The sequence below is a fragment of the Antechinus flavipes genome, chromosome 1 (assembly GCF_016432865.1).
Source record: "Antechinus flavipes isolate AdamAnt ecotype Samford, QLD, Australia chromosome 1, AdamAnt_v2, whole genome shotgun sequence".
NCBI lineage: Eukaryota > Metazoa > Chordata > Mammalia > Dasyuromorphia > Dasyuridae > Antechinus > Antechinus flavipes.
This window is the reverse complement of record NC_067398.1, coordinates 255,850,752-255,872,767: the sequence shown is the minus strand read 5'-3', so window position 1 is coordinate 255,872,767 and position 22,016 is coordinate 255,850,752. Positions and strand designations below refer to the sequence as shown.

At 32.4% G+C, this 22,016-nt stretch overlaps 1 protein-coding gene across 1 annotated transcript in view; it reads left to right on the top strand.

Annotated features, from left to right (window-relative positions):
• The window catches only part of DNAAF5 (dynein axonemal assembly factor 5), a 57,659-nt gene extending 47,665 nt beyond the window's left edge, over positions 1-9,994 (top strand). Inside the window, exons 10-13 of the mRNA XM_052000455.1 lie at positions 1,085-1,235; positions 2,169-2,325; positions 7,706-7,900; positions 8,983-9,994. Coding sequence (XP_051856415.1) covers positions 1,085-1,235; positions 2,169-2,325; positions 7,706-7,900; positions 8,983-9,119 — 640 coding nt within the window. The 3' untranslated portion in view covers positions 9,120-9,994. The remainder of the gene's footprint in view (positions 1-1,084; positions 1,236-2,168; positions 2,326-7,705; positions 7,901-8,982) is intronic.
• The last annotated feature ends 12,022 nt before the right edge of the window (positions 9,995-22,016 follow it).

Genomic DNA, 22,016 nt, shown 5'->3' with positions numbered 1-22,016 from the left:
GATTAATTCATTTTCATTTGATAAATCCAGAACATTTCTAGTGATTTACATGTATGTAAATCAGTGATTTCTGAAATTTTTTCTCTTTACATTTTAAATCTTAAGAGAGCATCTAGTTCACTATTGGGGAAGGGAGTAAGGAAGGAATCTATGTGATAGAATTAACTTGGCAGTTTATTATAGTTATTGAAGGTATTTCATATGGAAAAATTCTGACAATGTTAAGGGATATATTTTTTCATTAAAGAATATTTGAAAAGTATATGTGGTTTTGAACTTGGGTTGAATTTAATGGTATATGGAGTACATCTGATTTATCAATATTTATCAACTAATTGAAAATTGAATAGCTTTTTAAAAAAAGCTTATGTCATCAAGTATTTATTTCAACTAAATTAACTATCCTATTATCTGTACTCATATACTTTATATATTTGCACTTTGGATTCCTCAGAGCCCCTTTTGCTTATTAGCAATCTGGTGATTATGTAGTCCCTTTTTTTTATGCTAATGTTTTAAGGTAAAACCTGTGCAAGTTTCTTCCCCTTTTTTTTTTCAAACTTATATACGAATTTATATTGTTTATATCTAGGAGTTTTCTTTTGTTTAAAGTAAGAACAATTTTGATGAGAAAATATTTTATTATTGTGATGTAATCATTAATAAATTCCTCAGTTTATTGGGAGTGAGGATTGGGATTAATTTCCTATGAGCCTGCTTAGATTCTCCAACAATACCTGAAAAGCAGCCATCTGCTGATTTAAAGCCACTTTCCCTAATTGCCCCAGGCCAATTGGTTCTCCTGGGTCCTTCTACAGACCAAATTAAGTCTAGATTTAATGTCTCCTTCCTTGCACTGGTCACCACCTCTTTTGAATGGTTAGGCATAGGAATGGATGGGCAAAGAGCAGTCTACCACTAGAGGAATAGGATTAGTTTCCTTTCTGTACATCTGGACAATATAGCATTAAGAATTGTATTTATTCCTTTTTTGCTTTTGTTGAGTATGTTTTTTAAATTAGATTTTTTTCTCTTTATAAAACAACTGTTTACCTCATTTATTTAGTTTCTCATTTGGTTTTAGACAGTTTCATGGCCACCTTGAGACAGTGATAAAAGATATATTGGTTCCTAATCTTCAGTGGCATGCTGGAAGAACAGCCGCTGCCATTCGCACTACAGCTGTATCATGCCTTTGGGCTCTTATTCACAGTGAGATACTTTCATCAAAACAGGTAAAATTTTCAAATTCATTTATGAAGCACATGTAAAAAAATATGCATAGTGCAAAAAATTTTTTTCCAAACAAAATTCAGAGGAAAAGCTTTGAACAATTTTTTTTTTTTTTTTATTGTAAAATGTTTTGATGTAGAAAGAATGTTCAGAGGGGGGAAAATAATTGTTAGCTTATGGCTCTGTTGAGAGTAAGAAAAAAACTTGATACAAAGATATAACAAAAAAGGTAATAGAAAAGTCCTTGTCAGTGAAATTTACAAGGACTTAATAAATATATATTCTCATTGTCTTGATAATCACAGGTAAAATTTACAAAAAATTACTCTATTTTTGTTAAAAGGTTGCTTTTGTAATAAAATTTTAACCATAGTATAAATACACTATCTTAGACATGCATTGTTGGGAAAATGTCTAATTAGTCATTAGTTGGGAAAATAAGTAGTTATTAAAAAGATAGTTTTTGTTATTGCTTTGAGCTCATAGCTTCTGTAGAACTAACAACACATAAGGAGTTAAAAAAAAAAAAAGTGATTTCAAAATAGCCATATGATATATGAGCACCATCTAGTGGTACATTGAAGAAGTGATTATTTCCAAATGAAAGTATTACTAAAATGCAAATTGGAAGGGGAAAAATATGTTCCCCCATGAATCCTTTTCATGCTACATGATTTTTTATAGAAAAGGAGTGAAACTCATTAGGGACAATAACTACCTAGATTCAATAAAAATAACTTAAAATTACATAAACATTTGCTTCATGGGAAAAAATGAAAATATTCATTACATTTTACATAAAAAACATCTCATTTTATTTTCATAAACATACATAATGTATGCCAGATCTTTGATATAAAATTCATATTAGCATAGTTCTAATTTTGAATTAGAAATTAATCTTAAAATTTCTTATTTTTTCTTATTAATTACAGATAATAGAAATACAAGAACTATTGATGCCTCAGATTATTAACACACTGGAAGAAGATTCTAAAATGACTCGATTAATGTCATGCCGTATTATTAACATATTTTTAAAGTACTGTACTGACATAGCTGATCCAGATAAATTCATCAAGATTTATCCTGGTAGGAATTATTTCCTTGTACTACATTCATGTTGCAATTGATCACATTTCTATTGAATTGTAAAGAAAATGTTAACCAATTTTAAATTATATTGTTACTTTTTTGCTTCTAATATAACTACTAATTTCCAATAGTCTCTTCCCCCCATCTCACTTACACACATAGAATCCTCTCGTAACAAATGAAATTAACTAGTTAAGCAAAAACCATCACAGTGACCACATTATTCTATATGATTGCATACATTTATCAAGAAGACAAAAGTGTGTTTCATTATCAGTCTTCTAGAATCACATTTAGTCATTATATTTAATTTGAATTCCAATAACTAAAAAATGATGTTTTTATTTATGTGTCCTTAAATCTTATCTCACTTTATCATTTCATATTAACATTTAACAAATCTTAACATTTAAAATATACCTCGAAGCAAAATTTTAGAAGTGAAATGAACCTTAAAGACCAGGTAGTCCAAATCTCTCCATTTATTGATGCCCAGAGGATCGATAATCAAGACAATATTAAGCATCTACTCTGTGCCAAGTACTGTGCTAGACACTGGGAAGACAAAAACAAAAAAAAATGAAATCATCTCTGCTTTTAAAGATCTTATATCCTATTAGAGGAAAATGTGTATCAGAGAGAGACTAGATAGACAGACCAAAAGAAATAAAGAGAGCAGTAATGATGGCAGCAGGGTCATCCCCAATTTTTTATCATTACTATTATTATCATTGTCATCATCATTATTTAGAGAATATAGAAAGGCTTTGGGCAGAACAGAAATTCTTAATTTTGGAGGGGCCATGGGCCCCTTTGTCATTCGGAGGAAATCTGTATACTCAGAATAATGTTTTGGGGTTTTTCCATTTATTTATTTATTTTTATGGTAGCTTTTTGTTTTTCCAAATATAAGCAAAGATAGTTTTCAACATTCACCTTTACAAAACTTTTTGTTCCACATTTTTCTCCCTCTTTCCCCTTTCTCCTAGACAACATCTACTATAGCTTAAACATGTACAATTCTTTTAAGCATATTTCTATCAGAACAATGTTTTCAAAAGCATAAAATAAAATATATGGGATTGCAAAGTAAATCAATTGTATTTTTAAAAAGTTTAATGGAGCCCCAGAAGTCTATCCATAAATCCCTTTTGGTTGACCAAGGTTAGAAATTCTAGGTGCAGAAGGAAATGAGAGATTCTCTGAAGTGGAAGGAAGAAAGGGCATTTCAAGAATGATTGTCCTTTCCTGTAAAGGTGGGAAGATCGGATACACTCAAGAGAGCAGAAACCCAGATTAGCATTATCAGAAAAGAAGTAATGTAGCATGAGGTTGAAAAGAATAGATGGGACCAATTGAAGGCTTTAAAAATCAAACAGGTTAAATTTTTTACATTGTTGAAGGTCACATAACTAGTCAGTAGAAGAACCTCTTAAGAATAGCACCTATATCTCCTGGATCCTGGGCTGGCTTTATTTATTCATTCATTCATTTATTTGTTTTCTGGGCTTTGAAAATGCTGTATAAATAAATAAAAGGGACTTTTCTATATAAAACAGTAAAACAGAAAGGGGGATACATACATGAAAATATAGGTATGTACTATGGACAACTTGGCTTTTTTTTTTTTTAAATATGTAACATATTCAACCTGTATTATTTTGTTTTTGTTTTTTGCAATGCAATTGGCCTTAAGTAAGTCTGAACTCAGGTTCTCCTGACTCCAGGCACAGTGCTCTATATACTGTGCCATCTAGCTGCCCTCAACCTGTAGTTTTAAAATTATTCTGCTTATCTGTGATTATATATGTACTTGCTTTTTAATGCTTAAATGTCCTTTTCTTTGTTTTATGTGGCTTCTCTTTCTCTTCCCCCTCTCTCTTGCCTTCTACCGTTAGAACAAAAATAAAAACAGTTCTTAAAAATGTGCATAGTCAACCAAAATAAATTTCCACTTTGGTTGTATCTGAAAGGCTATATACCTTATTAGGCATTTCTCTGTCAGGAATTGGGTAATATCCAGTCCTCTAGAAGCAGGAACTGCATTGGTTAAAGTTTCCAAAATTATAAAAGTTGTTTTTTGGTTTTTTTTTTTTTTGAGGCAATTGGAGTTAAGGGACTTGCCCAGGGTCACATAACTAGGAAGTATAGTATAGTAGATTACTGTCTAGGAGAAAAGGAAAGAAGGGAGAAAATGTGGAACAAAAAGTTTTGCAAAGGTGAATGTTGAAAACTTCTTCCCTCCATTCCAAGTCTATTGGAATTATCTTGGATCCCTGTATTGCTGAGAAGAGCTACATCTAGCATAGCTAATCATCAGTGAATCTTGTTATTACTGTGTACAATGAATTAGAACTTTTCTAATGGTTCTTTTTATAGATTAACAATACTTGATTCTAAGATACATACAACTTATTTCATTGCCTGGCCACCAGAGGGCAAATAAGTCTTAGAATTCTTTTCTAAGACTTCATTCCACTCTCCAGTTAGGTCATATATTAAAGAATGATGTTGAAGACACGAAATTCATTGCTTTGATACATTTGACTTAACACAGAAGAAAAAAAAAATTTCAAATCCATAGTCACATGTGTGATCTCACAGTCACTGATAATCCTAACCTATTTTATCTTTTGTAATCACCTCTAAAGTCATTGTTAAGAATTCTCCACTTAGTCTTAGTTATAAAAAGAGTCTGATCTGATACTTTTCTAATTTTCAACTTATTCTGATCATATTATTAATGTGGAAATACATGATTGTACATGTATAAACTATGTCAGATTGTATTTATCATCTTGGAGAAGATAGAGGGAAGAAAGGAAAGAAAAAAATTTGAAACTCAAAATCTTATAAAAATGAATGTTGAAAACTACCTTTTTTGTAATTGGGTAAAATAAAAGACCATTTCCAAAAAAAAGAATACATGCAAGTATCCCAGGTTGAGTTTTTGCATTCTGTACTACTAGATGTTAATCTAACCCTGGTTTTTACCAAACTACTTTTTAGTTTTCCCAGCAATTCTTGTCAAATATACAAATATCCCTTAAGTAATTTGGATTATTAAGTTACATTGTTTCTAATACTTCAGTTCTAGTGAACTACTTTTCTGGTTTTTTTTAAACTATTACCAAATGTTATGATTGTGCTTTATAGTATAATTTGAAGTGTAAAGTGAATTATATTCATGGATTTTTTTGTTATTCAGGCAATTGGGATTAAGTGACTTGCTAGGGTCACATAGCTAGTTAGTGTCTCCAAGGATCTGAGGCCATATTGGAACTCAGTTCCTCCCGACTCCAGGATCACTCCCTAATTCATGGAAATTTAAAATACAAAGCACTAAGAAGAAGCCAAAGGCCTGTAGGTGATCTTAATTGCAAAGATCATATCTACAACTATATCCCCCCCTTTCCCAGCAGATATTACATGGCAGAAGAAAGCAGCACATCTTATCATATGTTGATACTCTTGCTCATTTTTACCTAAAGGTTGTCCTGTGTTTAGTGCTAGATCGGGAGAAGATACTATCTGGAGATAGCTGTGATGTAAAAACAAAAAGAATAAATAAAAATATGTCTTTAGTTGTCATAGGAAATAATCTAGTCCAATCTGTGTAATATGAGATCCCTTAGAATGTTTAAATTGAAGTGGATCTTAGAAAAAACTAAGGTTATAAAAGTTATTATTTCTTGCAAATTAAGACAACTCTGAAATACCACTACAGGAAAAGATGATGACAAATGTTGGAAGGGATGTGGGAAAACTGGGACAGCAATACATTTTTGGTGGAATTGTGAATGGATCCAGCCATTCTGGAAATCAGTTTGGAACTATGCTCAAAAAGTCATCAAATTGTATATATACCCTTTGATCCAGCAGTGTTTCTATTGGGCCTATATCCAAAAGAGATCTTAAAGGAGGGAAAGGGACCCACATGTACAAAAATTTTTGTGGCAGCCCTCACTGTAGAGGCAAGAAACTGGAACTGAGTGGATGCCCATCAGTTGGAGAATGGCTGAATGAAATGGAGAATGATATATAAATGTTACGGAATATTATTGTTCTATGAGAAACAATTAGCAGGTTGATTTCAGAGAGGCCTGGTGAGACTTACATGAACTGGGGCTAAGTGAAATAAACAGAACTAAGAGATTATACACAACAATATCCATATTATACAATGATCAATTCTGATGGACATGTCTCTCTTCAACAATGAGACTATTCAAACCAGTTCCAATTGTTGAGTGATAAAGAGAGCCATCTACATGCTGAGAGAGGACTGTGGGAACTGAGTGGTTCACAACATAGCATTTTCACTTTTTATTGTTTGCTTTCATTTTTTTTTTTCCTGGTTTGATTTGATTTTTCTTGTATGGCAAGATAATTATATAAATATGCATGCATATATTAGATTTAACCTATTTCTACCATGTTTAACATATATTGGACTACTTGCCATTTAGGGCAGGGCATAGGGAAAGGGAGGGGAAATTGGAACACAAGATTTTGTAAGGGCTAATGTTGAAGAATTGTCCATGTATGTTTTGAAAAATAAAATGATTTAATGCAGGGGGAAATAAATAAATGTTATATTTCCCTAAAAGTTGAAAATAAATTTAATCATCTTTTCCTATTGTCTTCAGACATCTTTGAAATAATTGTCTCCATTTAAATTTTTTTTTAATTATTTCCCCTTCCAAAAAAAAAAAAATCGTTCTTTAAGTGGTTTCTACCACTTTTTGTTTTGTTTTTTCTATCAATTATTTCTTTCAGGTATTCAATACTTTATAAAGCTATCCATTGGAAAACTTGCCAGGATATAGAAGTTATTAGTAAAATTCCCAGTCCCCTGACAACCTGACAAGCCTTTTGGTCTTTCCATTTTTCTTACAATTCCTTTCATGAATCTTCTTAGTTAAACTATTCCTGAACATGTGCTTTATGCTTTCCCATCTCTCACATCTACTTAACTCCTACTTCTTCTTTCTTTATTTTATTTTATTTTTGGCTGAGGCAATGAAGGTTAAGTGACTTGCCCAGGGTCCCACAACTAAGAAGTGTTAAATGTCTGAGACCAGATTTGAACTCAGGTCCTCCTAACTTCAGGGCTGGTGCCACTTTCCCACCTAGCTGCCCCTCTCCTACTTCTTTTTGATGGACCATATTAAATTCTATCTCCTGTTTGGGGAGATCAGGTCCTGCATGTGTATGATATATGTATACATACATAAGTATATGTGTGTATTTTTTTCTGGTTTCCATGAACCTTTTCAATGATTTTAACATAGTAGATATTAAATAAGTAGGTGAAGTAATTAATTTTGATGATTTCAAATAAATATTGGCTTTAAATTTTCATTTCTTCTTTTAGAACTCTTGAAACGCCTGGATGATGCTTCAAATGAAGTACGAATAGCAGCTACAAGTTCCTTAATTAGCTGGCTTAAGTGTATCAGAAATGATGATGATAAAAAATCCTTCTATAAAGGCAACATACAATATCTTTACAAAGAGTTGTTGGTTCACCTTGATGATCCAGACAGTACAATTCAGGATGCAGTATTAGGTAAGATTTTTTTCAATTAAGTATAATCCTAGAGAGTTATAATTGCTAAGAGGAAATTAGTCAACAACTGAGGAGATACCACTCTTAGTAAAATCAGTTAGGTAGGTCCCAGAGAATCAGAATGACAAAGTCTTATTCATATTGAATCATCTGCATTTGTGTGGTCCCAGGCCATGTGATATATAGAAAATGATATTTAATATATATATATATATAAGTCTAGATAATATTTCAACTGAATGCATGAATTTAAAATGACATAGTAATGAAGTAATAATGTTCACATTCTAGATATAGTAATAAATAAAATAATCTAATAATGTTGACATTCTTGAAATTTTCAATAAGAAGTTTTTATATTTTCCCATTTCTATTCTTATATGTTAAAGAAGCTCAACATTAGCAATATTAAGTTAGATATTAATATTAATTTTTTGACAATAATTTGTGTCTTTGTCTCTGTGGCTGAGTAAAAAAAAAATAGAGAGAATTAAAGTCTTTCATTATTATCTTCTGACATATAAATAAAAGTCACTAAGTCACAATTTGTAAGAATACAGAACTGCAATGATTTCATCAGCATTTGCTTAATCTTTTAATTCCTGATGGCGCTCTTGAGCCAGAACAATCAGCAATAATGAAAGTAGTCCACTTATTCAGACAAATTAATATCTCAATAGATAAAATCTGTTCTTTATTCTTTTTCCTCTCACATTCCCCTCTTTCCTACCCTGTACATTCCCAACCAAAGAAATTTTTCAGTTGCCAGAAGATTGCTGTAACAACTTTTTTATTTTTAAATTTTATTTCAAGGCTAGTAACAACTTGGTTAGTTGTCATGACTTTCTAATAAGATTTTCTCTGTCATTGTTATGGTGAAATAGATAATTTGTAAATAATAATAAATAATAATAAATAATGAGTAAATAATAATTCTGAAAAACATTTTCTTTTCGGTGTAAATTCATATAGCTCATGTTTATAAAGGAAGCCAATGACTTCAGATTGAAGAGATGTCATAATTTGTGTTCATTAATGATTTCTGACTTTTCTTTTTAAACAGCATTTTTCTTTTTTTATAGGGGTTTTAAAGGAAGGAAGTATTCTATTTCCTGACTTACTGGTGGAAGAAATTGAGGCTGTTAAATACAAACATCGATCTCTAGTTTATTGTGAACAGCTTTTGCAGCACGTCCAGTCAACTAGAGGTATCCTCTAATTACAAGATTGAGGAAGTAGTCAATTTTTTGCGATTTTTGGAGTTGTAATCTAATATCAGAAGTCTATCCTTTTTTGGGACAGTAGTTGATGGTACTTAATTCTACAAGCAGAATTTTTTTTTTTAAATTAACAACTCAGAAAGCAAGAAATTAATATAGTAAAAAAAAAAAAAGTTCTCTTTTTAACACATATACAGTAGTCTAGGAAAACATGTTCTCTTGTGAACTTCTAATAATTTTTAAAAACAATATTAATGTCCATTAAATGGATTCTCTACTCATGTCTAATTTATATAGTTCCTTTTTTTGGATTAGTGAGTTACTGATATCATATTGATTTGATACAAAGTGGCCAGGATTTTAATTATAATTAATTTCTTTTTCAATAATTTTTAAAAGTAGAAAAAGCGAGAACATATTTATCTATTGCTTGAGTTCTGTGTGGTATAACTAATAGGTAAAGATTTTGTTTTGAAGAATTGTCACAAGTCAAATGTTCACCATTCTTGACAGATTATAATCTAATATGAAGATAGTCATTCTTGAAGAAAAAAAAATTTAGATTGATAGTGCTGAAATCTAAATAAAGAATTGGATGTAATTTTAGTTGTTTTCTTATAAAAGAAATAATAAAACACTTTTTTTATTTTTAAAGGTGTCAGATGTTTCACAATGATTATTTCTCGGCACCTTCTTTTCTAAAGTGCCTTATAGACTTAAATTTTCAAGTATATATTGTCCCTATAGGGCAACATTTATATTAATCCAAGGAAAAGGTAGCACATTTATTTCTTTTTTGAAATGATTGATTATATGTCACTTAAAATTTGGCATTTTATGTTGGAAAATGTAATTAAAATTTTCTGTTTTATAATATTGGATGAATGTGTATTCTTTTTAAAATACTTCGCAGAAATGTTTAGATGCTGTTTTTTCTATTTTTCCTTTTTAAAGACTTGAAAACAAAGGACTTGGTCATTATTTCTTATCTAGGCATAATTTTAATGGTAATAACTTACCATTACATAGTGCTTTCAGATTTACAAAGCATTTCATCTGTGTTGTCTCATGTCATCTTCATGGCAATCCTATGAGGTAAAGAATGATATTCTAGTTTTATAGAAGAGCCAGCTAAGGCTCTACTTTGGAACTTAGCTGTATAAATATAAGTCAGGTTCATATCACGTGATTCCTGCTTTCATGTTCTTCTCGCTACTTTCCAATGCATCCACATTCAAATTGCCTTCACTTATTAGAACAGATATTAACATTTTAGCATAATTAACTGCAAATCATTAATTCCTGATCATCTCTATTGAATACCATTATTGAAAAACAGCAGTGGTTTGAATCATATTTCTGAGGACTTAAAAATCAGTTCTCACAGCATAATTATTTTTATTGAATGCAAAAGAAAAGCCTGGGAGAAATAAGGGACTTGTTCCTGTTTGGTTTACTATTAAATTGTACATTTAAAAATATGTAAATAATCTTAAATGAGAGACTATCTCAAGTTTCTGAAAATCTTTTTTAATTACTTAGCATTTTTCTGTCTCCCCCTCTGTTACTTATAAAGAAATTATCAAGTTTTTTATAGGTGGCATTGCTGCAAGATCTATGTATATAATGTTCTATTGTTAGTTTTGGCATTTTATGGCTTGGGAAAATACTAAAAATTGTAAGCTAGAATAATTTTGTTTAGTCAATAAGCACTTATTTACTGTCTACCAGGTAAGTGTTGGAGATACAAAGGCAAAAAACATTATCCTGCCCTCAAGGGGCTCACAATTCTAATGAAACAACATGAAAATTAACCTTGCACATAAAATATTTAGATGGAAAACCTTTCCAAAAGAAGGGGTGATAAGAAAACTTCCAGCAGAAGATGGAGTTTGAGCATGATCCTGAAGGAAGAAAAATATTGATTTAGTATTTTATATTTTATCCCATTCTCTAATTGGTTGTGTTCTATAACTGCCAGAACCATGTGTTTGTCATAAGTTGAGAAGTTCAGGTGTCTAGAAGTTCAGTTTTCCTCTCAGAGTTAAGTTTAAAAGTTTTTTCCCTATAGATCACTTGCATTGAAAGAAAACTGTTCTCTCTGTCCCACTTACCATTGTTGTACAATTAGAAGAAATCTTTTATCCTTGAAAGTTTAAGGTGGATGCCAGGGAATCACGTCTGCTATCTTTGAAACATTGGCTATCTTTAAAGAAAGGATAATCTGCTCTTTTTGTAACACTAACTGTGCAAGTGGACACCCACAATGAGCTTTTCATAGCATCAAGTTTGCAGGAGTTGTTGTCATTAGTCCTACATTCCTGACTTCCATCTAGTCATATTATTTTCCATCATCTGTGACACTTCTGACTTTGTAACCAATCATATTGTTTTCATCTGTGATGCATCCTATTCTTTGTTCTCTTTTACTTCCCAAAACTATGTGAAGTCCAGTAAGCCTCACTTCATGGTCAGCTTACTGAGAAGCTGAAAGAAACATTTTATTGGTAATTGGTAATCTTAGAGATCAATCTAACATTCTCAAAACTCTATGCCTCAGTTGACCTTAATTTCATTTGTGACAGAAGGAAGCCAAAGAACCTGACACTGAGGTAAGAACATTCCCGAACATAGAATACAACCAAATGGAAAGGCATGGATTTTGGCAGTGAACTATTATGTTCAAGGAACAGGAAAGAACTACATAGCAATATCATAGAATACATGAAAGAGCATAACAAGTAGGAAGACAAGAAAAAATGGAATGGGTCAGGTTGTGAAGAGCTTTAAATAGCAAATAAGGGACTTTGGTCCTGGAGGTAAAAAGAAGCCTTTGGAGCTTATTGGGCAGGTGAGGAGTTAGGGTGGGAAGAAGACATACTGAGAGGTACACTTTAAGAAGAACTATACTCCCCTTTGGAGTAGACTTGAGAGGAAGATATCAGAAGACTATTTCAGTAATACAGTGGTGGCCATATGAGTGGAGAGAGAGGAAAGGGACATAAATGAGAAATGTGAAGACAGACATGATGAGATTTGACAATAGGTTAGATATTGTGAGTATGAGTAAATAATTGAGGGTGACACTTGAGATTTTGTCCCTAAGTGACTAGGAGGATGGTGACATCCTATCTTAATAGGAAAGTTGAAATGAGTAGAGAGTTTAGGAAAGGTATTAAGTTTTGTTTTGAATGTACCGGGTTTGGGATACCATCACAGGATATCAATTTGAGATCATGACAGATATAGATAGAGGACAAATTTGTTACTAGCTATGTGGTATGGAAAGTATTACAAAAGACAATAGATAATTTTGATTGTGTAAAATAAACAGCTTTGGCATAAGTAAAATCAACACAGCTGAGATAAAAAGAAAGGACTTGGAAAGGAAAATTCTTTGCATTTAACATTTCCCATGAAAAATCTGATTTAAAATCTATAAAGTATTAACATAATTCTATAACAATGGACATTCTCCAGTTTAAAAAAAAAGTTTTCAAGCAAAGAAGTAAAACTGTAAACAACTACAAAAAATTAGAAGTGTTTTTTTTACAATCAGAAACATGAAAATTAAACAGTTCTATCAGTTTAAGACCATTAAATTCATAGAGTTGCCAAAACACGGAAAAAGTCAGTGTTCCATTTTTAGGCATTAACAGCTTATCTAATCAGGTTAGTGTGGAATAGACTCTGTTGCCAGTGCATCTTCATTCTAATAAGTAGGCAATGGACAGTTCCCAACTGATAACAAATCATTTTATATGTGTTAGGTTATAATTATTTCATTTTTTTTGTAATGTTATTTGATGTTTATGTTCAGCTTTTCTCATCCCTTTTTAACTTTTTTATTCTGAGCACCCACAAAAAGGCTTTTCCAAATAGCAGAATTACTTCATATGTTATTAAAATAAAACAAAAAATAAAATAAAACAAATATATTATTTCTTTAAGTTAGTATAAATTTGTCTTCTCAAAGAGTAGTTGGAAGAAGAGTGGAAAGAAGAGAATTTAGGTTTTTTTAAAACAGCACAGTAGAAAATTCTGTGTGAAACTGTGAGTCTATTTTGTTGAGGTTCATAAGGTACCCCAAAAGGTGGGAGTCATAGACTGGTGTCATGAAGTATCTCAAAAGAATTTACAGACTTGAACCCATATCCAAATCAAGGGACAACCGCCAATTGAAGTGGACCAAGTTCCAAAAGAATTTAGCAAAGAAACAGGAGCTAGGAAAAAATTTTTCCAGTTCATATCATTGATATGCTAATTTTGTGGCCTAGAAGTAGAACTGAGGAGTGGTCTCAGGAATTTGTTATCACTACCTGCAGATCTAGGATTGTCCTAAGGCTAGAAGACTTTAGAATCATTGACAGATTATCAGAAAAATAACACTCACTAATGTATCTTCCCTAAAGTCTAAGGGAAGAAATATCATATTCCTAGGCTAGAAGACTTTTACAGTCATGGACAGACAGATTGTTAGCACAATAGCACTCTTAAGTTTGGGGGCACCTTAGGATCATTGATTCTAAAACCAGAAGACTTTAGAATCATTGACAGGTTGTTAGAACAGAAGCACCTCAAGGTCATGGGGACCCTCCCTACTGCTTACTCCCCTAGAAATTTTATTCCATCATTTTCATGTAGCTTGTGTTTAAAAAAAAAATCCTTCATGTTACTTTCAAAAACTGTACCGTTTTCACTTCCTTCTAAATTTCCTTTTGTTCTCTTTGGTAACTTAAAAAAAAGTTATAATGTATTACTTCTTTTATGACACCGTAGAATATACTCTTTAAAGTGCTTTGGGAGAAAATTTTAAAATAAATTGTTTTATAGATATTTTGAAAATTTCCCATATACCTTGAGATCATTGATGACTTAGTATCGTCTTTGCAGGGAAAAAACAAATCTGGATAGATATTGATGTATGCCATGGATTAAAATACTAATAGTCTACTAAATAGTTTTGATGTAGACCTGGATATAGCATCGGGAGTCACTTTTCCAGAATTTAAGGTTTTTACAATAATAATAGTCATCGATGATTTATATCAAGCACTTACTTTACCCGCACTTTTTTTAAAAAGGAAGATTAAAAACAGCCCCTGCTTCAAGAAGTTTACATTTTAATGAAGGACTTAGAATATAAATATGCACATGTGATATGTATACAATGCAAATGGAAGTTAATTTTGGAGGGAAGTCACTACATGATGATAGCAGGTGGAAAATATAAAAGACCTTGCAGAATGTGAAATTGGAACCTTAAAGGAGTCTTGAAGTAGATCAGAGAAGTCAGAAGGAAAAGGGGGGATCCGGACAGCCTATGAAATGGCATTAAATGGAGAAACAAGAATGTAATATGCAAAGAACTGCTGGACCATGTAGTTGGATCACTTTATGTAATGAAAGTAGCAGCCTCCCCATACTTAGACTTGAGGATTTAGCCACCCTCACAAAGCAGCAAATTAAATTAGCAAATAAAGCACATTCTTTGTCCTCCTTTGTCTATAATGACCTTTTTAATTTCCTGCTCATTCCTAAAATCCTATTTTAAAAAAAAGCAATAGAAAGGTCCAATAGAAAATAGACTTGTACTTCCCATAACTTCTGTGCACACATTAAACTGGTTCCTTTGCTGTGGAAACAGATTAAAAATTGATCTGAAAATAATTATAAGGAATGAGTGAATAAAAGTGAGTAAAAGAACAAATTATGAAAACTATGATGACCATGTATTTAAAATCAGCTGGAATCAGGAATTCAGGTTAAGGGGAAAATCTTCAATCTTTATTCTCAATAGAGGTGAAGAAGGATTGGGATAACAATATGGGCAGCTGCGACAGGAAGCCAGCTAGCAGAGGTGAAGGGGGATCGCAGGTGAAGGGCGGTCGCCATAGCAATGTGAAAAACTGTGTCAAGACACCAGCCAGCAGTCTCTCTTTCTGCTTCCCTTTCCACTCCCCTGCCTCCACCCACCAAAATCATCATTTCCTATACAATACATCAGGACTTGCACAAAGAGTGGGCGGGGGCCATTCTTTCTCCAAGCATATATATTAATAGAGTATGGTCCAATTACTATTTAGCCTCACATGCTTGGGACCTCGGTGCATCAACTCAAGCCTCAGCCCATTACAAAAACAATAATTTCATTACAATGAGATGACAATGAGACAAAATACCAAAATATATGAAATGCTTTAAGTAGAACTTAAGGGAAATTGTAAATTGTTAATAAAATTACAAAATTCTAAATTGTAAATAAATTACATTTATTTTAAATGTAATAAAGAGCTGATCAGTGAATTGGGCTTGAAATTTAAAAAAAACTATAAAAATATTTAAAATCCCCAATTAACCACCAAATTGGAAAATACTGAAAAATCAAAGGAGAAATTAACAAAATTGAATGTAAGAAAACCATTGAATTGATAAATAAAAGTAGGAGCTGGTTCTGTGGAAAAAACAATAAAATAGATCAATCATTGGTTTGATTTTTTAAATAAAAAAAAAGCAAATTGACAGTATCAAAAATGCAAAGGGTGAATTCACCACTAAAGAAGAAATTAAAGCAATTATTAGGAGCTATTTTGCCCAATTATATGCTAATAAATCTGACAATTTCAACAAAATGGATAAATATTTACAAAAATGTAAATATCCCCCAAATTGGAAGATGAAATTTTAGAAAAAAAAAATTTGAACAAACCATAAATGGACTTCCTAATAAAAAATCCCCAATACCAAGTAGATTCACAAGGGAATTCTATCAAACATTTAAAACAATTCTAATACTGTTTCGAAAAAATAAAGAAGTCTTACCACATTATTTTTATGAGACAAACAAGAAGTTGATACCTAAACTAGGAAGAGCAGAGTCAGAAAAAGAAAGCTACAGATCATTTTTAAGGGCATATTGATGCAAAAGTTTTAACTAATATAAAGGAAATTATAGCAATATATCACAAAAATCATACACTACAACCAGTTCAAATTTATACCAAAAATAAGGGACTAGTTTATTATTAGGAAAACTATCAGCATAATTGACCATTTGAATAATAAAAACAACAAAAAAAATGGTTATTTTAATAGATGCAGAAAAGACTTTAGAAGAAACTCATTTAATAATAAATGGATAAATGAATAAAAGCTTTCCTTTAAATTAGCAAGCATTATCTATAATAGGGATAAGCTAGAGGCCTTCCCAATAAGATCAGGAGTCAAAAAAAGATACCTATTATCACTACTATTCAGTGTTGTACTAGAAAGACTAGTTATAGCAATTAGAGAAGAAAAAGAAATTAAAGGAATTAGAATAGGCAATGAAGAAACAAACTATTTCTTTGTAGATAATATGATGGTATACTTAGAGAGTTAACTAAAAAATAGTTGAAATAATGATTTTAGCATAGTAGCAGGATATAAACATGAATCATCAGCTTTTCTATATATTACAAAGTCCAGCAGGAGATAGAGAAATTCCATTTAAAATAACTATAGACAATATAAAAAATTTGGCAGTCTGCCTACGAAAACAAACTCAGAAACCAAATAGAATTATAAAGCATTTTACACAAAGAAAATCACATATAAACAATTAGAAAAATATTAATTGCTCATGGGTAAACCAAGCCAATAAAAATAACAATTCTACCAAAGTTAATTTACTTAGAGCCATATCAAGCTACGAAAAAAATCAATTTATAAAGCTAGAAAAAAATAATAAAATTCATCTAAAAGAACAAAAGATAAAGAATACCAAGGAAATCAGTTTCAGACCTCAAACTGTATTATAAAGAAGTAATCACCAAAATCCTAGCTAAGAAAGAGAGTAGTAGATCAGTGGAATAGATTAGATAAACAAGACATAGTAGTAAATAACCATAGTAATCTAGTGTTTGATAAATGCAAAGATCCAAGCTTTTGGGATAATTGCTCACTGTTTGACAAGCATTCCTGTGAAAACTAGAGAACAATTTGGTTATACCAAAATAAGGTCAAAATGGATATATGATTTAGATATAAAGAGTGACATAAGCAAATTAGGGGAAAAACAAGATAGAAAGCACTACAGGCAGCAAAATGGATAATTGATTAAAATTTTAAAGTTTTGCACAAAAAAATCCAACGAAGCCAATATTAGCAGAAAATGAGGTGAATTTTTTTTATAGGTTTCTGTGTTAAAAGCCTCATTTCTCACCTACATAGAGAACTGAGTCAAATATGGGAGAATACAAGTCACTCTCCAGTTAATAAATGGTCAAAGGATATGAATATCTAGCTATTGTTATATGAAAAAAAAGTTCTAAGTCATTATTTGATTAGAGAAATGGAAATTAAAAGTACTCTGAGGTATCACTTGACACCTATCAGACTGGCTAATATGACAAAAAGAAAATGATAAAGTTGGAAGTGATGTAGAAAAATGAATATACTAATATACTGTTTTGAACTGATACAACCATACTGGAGAGCAAGTTGAACTATGCCCAAAAGGATATAAAACTGTATGCCCTTTGCCTCAAATAATATCTCTACTAGGTCTGTATTCCAAAGAGATTTAAACAAAAAGAGAAAGAAAAAAAAGGAGCTATATAAATATATATTTTTGTTTTGTTTTGTTATACATATACATGTATAACATGTATACATGTTATACAAAATTATTATAACAGCTCTTTGTGGTGGCAAAGAATTAGAAATTTATGAGGGAACACCCATCAGTTGGGGAATAGCTGAACAATTTGTAGTATAAGATTGTGATGGGAGTCCTATGAAATGCTAAGTATAATGGTTTTAGAAAAACCTGATAAGACTTATATAAACTGATGAGTAGAATCAAGAAAACTTTGAACACAGTAACATCAATGTTGTATAATAATTAGCTGTGAAGGACTTAGCTATTCTCAGCAATACAGTGATCCAAGACCATTCCGAAAGACATATGAAACCACCTCCAGGGAAAGAACTGATGGTGGAGATTAAAGCATCCTTTTAAAAATGTTTTTGTGATCTGTGTTTTGTTTTGCAACATGGCTAATATGAAAATGTATTTTGCATGACTTTACATATATAAATGTTACATAAAATTGTTTGTTTTTTGAAGAAGAGGGGTGGGAAGGAGAGAGAATTTTTTTTTAATGTTAAAAATTGGTTTTAATGCAAGGGATAATGCTGTAAAAAAATTACCCTGGTATGGGTTCTATCAATAAAAAGTTATTTAAGAGAAAAAAAAATTGGTTTTACATGTAATTGGAAATAGCAAACTTTTTCAAAATCCTTTTGTTGCTTTTAAAATATTGATTTATACTAGTTTTTTTTCCTAAAAAAAAAATAAACTTCTTAATGACTCTGCTTCATTCCATCCCCAACCCTAAGAGAAATTCTGTTATAGCAAAGTCATACAAAATGAATAAATATGGCCATTTAAAAAAAATGTACACTTTGTACCTCATACAGTATCTGGCATGCTCTGAACTCAAAATTAGTCACCACATTAATTAGAGTTTGGAAATACCTGATTGTTTTTCCATATATTATTGTCATCACCATGAAAAGCTGTACACAAGTATGAATAGAAATGGACTCATAATGTAGAATCCTGCTTTTGATATCTATTGGCTGTTGAAATTGAGTACATTACTTAACCTCTCAGTACCCTCAGGAAACTGTCTCATACCATTATTGGCTAATCTGCAGTGGTGAAAGTAATATCCTAATTTAGAAACTCCAAACCAATAAAATCATAGGTCAAAAAAACCCAGAATGATAAATTATTCTAGTTCTTTCTTCATTCTGCATCAATTCATATATTTTCTTGTTTCTCCGAATTCTTTATATTTATCATTTCTTATAGCAAATTGTTTCATTACATTCATATAATTTATTCAGTGATCCCCTAAACAAAGAGGAATCCAATTCTTTGGCTCTATTAAAAAACAAAACAACAACAACAAAAAAAAAAAACAGTTATATAGGGCAGCTAGGTGGTGCAGTGGATAAAGCACCAGCCCTGAAGTCAGGAGGACCTGAGTTCAAATGTAGCCTCAGACACTTAACACTTCCTAGCTGTGTGACCCTGGGCACTTAAGTCACTTAGCCCTAATTGCCTAAGGGGAAAAAAAAAGTTAAAAGCAATTAGGTGATACAATATGTTCTGACTTTGAATCTTGCCTCAGACACTTGTTTTGTAACCCTAGTTAATCTGTAAAATTAAGATAATAGTACATAACAAACAGCTGTTGTGAGGATTAAATAAGAGCAAAATTAGTGTTTTTTACTCTCTGTAAATTTGATCTATGATCAAACATATAGCACAAAGACAAAGAACTATAGCATAGTGGTGGTATCCCTGATTCAAATGACATTCTGTTTGATTGTAGAGAGCCAGCAGTGGGTGAATGAACTGGAGGAGTCCGGTTCAGGTATTGTTAGGACCAGCTCTCTATGAGGTCTCTGCTGGAGGCATTGGCTCACCATCTCCTTAACAATGAGTGAAAGACATATTCTAGATAAATTTAGGATAATTTTGATGGAGAATGCATGTGGCAGGAACAAGGCAGTACAGCTATGCTATTTACAACTCTGTTTTGACAAGTACCTTTCTATTGATAATCTCTATTATTTACAACCCTGTGATGATAGATAATCTTGTTATTGCTAGTTAAGGTGAGTTGAAATATCAAAGTATGGTCTATGCATTAATCCTGGAAGGTATATAGAGTCACCTGGAGGTAGCTGGTGTTAATGTAACACTGGTTTAAAGAATATTTAAACCCTGGCACTCAGATGAATAAATGGAGATTACAAAGCACATCTTCTGCCTAGCTTCAGATATTTATTCACACTCTCTGTATTCACTGGACCTGGACTCCAACATTTGATGACTTTTCTAATCTATCATAGATAGGTGGACCGATAGATATTTAAATGGATGGATGGATGGATAGATGTTTATTTAGATGGGCAGAACTATATACATATAAAGTATAGAGTTCTACACATTTAATATTTAGGATACATTCGAGAGCTAGGAAAATGATTTCCCCTTTGAGGTATAGGCATAGACAGGTATGGATATACATCTGAAATTTGTAAGTGGATTTTCACATGTAGAGGAAGTAGAAGTTCCCATCTGTTAGGAAAGCTCCTGATTTATAAAGGACAACTTGGATAGAATTTCATCTTTAATATGCTCACACTGCAAAGGGGAATGCCATATATAATAAGGATGATCCTACTAGAATAATGCATGTAATGGTTTCTCTTACTAGATTTTTGGAGATGAAGAAGATGATGATGATGATAACAATTTGTAGGTCTTTCATGGGCTCCATGAGACTCTACTCTGACCACTTTAGCCTTTCCTGAGAAAAAAAAATATTCCTACATTTTTAAGGGCAAAAGCCTCTTCCCAATTATATTGGTTGCCAAATAATTATATTACTAGAAGGTGCTAGTAGCCATCAGTTTTCTTTTATATAAATGATAACAATACACAAGGAAGCAACAGAAATCAATTGGAGAGCAGTTATTTTGGAATGCCAATTGTTTGAGCCTGTAGTGGGTAGGAAACAGGATGCTCCTTCTCTCTAGCCAGGGGGAAGCAGGGAATAGTAGAAAAGAAATATGAATAGTCTGTGATGCGGGAAAGATTCCTTTCTAGATTCCCACCCTCTCCTAGTTAATAATGTAAATTGCCCTTTAACTCACAAATTCTGGTCTCTTTGAATTCCAGTAGAAGATCTGACCTGTTCCCAGCCCCACCGAGATCTGAGCCAACTTTGGGGCTACACCCCAAAGCCCCTTGAGCTAAGTCTCCTATTATAAAAAGGCCATGCTGGGAACCCCTCTTTGCAGAGATTCCAAACATGGTAGCCATGTGAGGACCCTCTGTCCACTGGACTCTTTGTCCAGTGCCCTCCTTAGCTCTATCTTCACCTAATAATAAACCTCTTTTATCAATCTAGCTCTCTGGGCCAATAAATGCTTTTATTGGGAACTCGTGCAGCTACTAGACCCCATTTACCGCCGTATCCTTGTGCCGGTCATTTAGGTACTCCAAATCTAGACCTCAACAGTCTGGACAGTAACAAAAGTGGGGATCCAACCAGGGATAAGGAGAGGAAACAAAGCTATCATGTACCTCATCTGGATGGCTCACTAGCCTACTCAAATGAGTTCTCTCTTTTTTCACTGCTCCACTTGTCTATCTCTCCACAGTCTTATCTAGCTCCATCGCACAGGTACTGGTCAATATTGTCATCAACAATAATCCTCAGGACTCCCAGAGACAGAAGCTGGTCACCTAGGGATAGCACATTACTCTGACTCTCAATCTGCCCCTAGTACTCCACCTGGCTGGGCTAAAAGAAATACTTCTTACTCTCTTTCCCATCATCCTCTTCCAGTGCTTACTTCAAATGCCATGGGTCCTTTGGAAAACTGACTAAAAGTGTGCTGTTTCCATAGTAGTTTCCAGCATCTTGATTCTCCCTGACAGCAATCCCTAGACTGGAAATCTGGGAGACGCTACTACATTCCTCATTCGGGCCAGAAGTGTTGCAGTCTCTTGCAAAAGTCAGCTGAGGAATACTTGAAATCTGTTAACATAGATCCCAAACATAAAAGATACATCACTACTATAAAATAACAAAGGTGATTATCCCAGTCCTAGGGTAATCATCTTATGACATGTACACATAAAATATAAATCAACAGTACATGATACAGATGTTGAAGCTGGGAAAGGGGACCCCAAAAGTTTAGAGTCTCAAAAGAACTTGCCATCTTCAACCCATCTCATTAGCCAAGGGGTAAAGCTTGCAATATTAACGCCATTATAAAAACAGGCTTGACTTCTAAGAGAATCCAGCAGAGAAACAGAAGCAAGG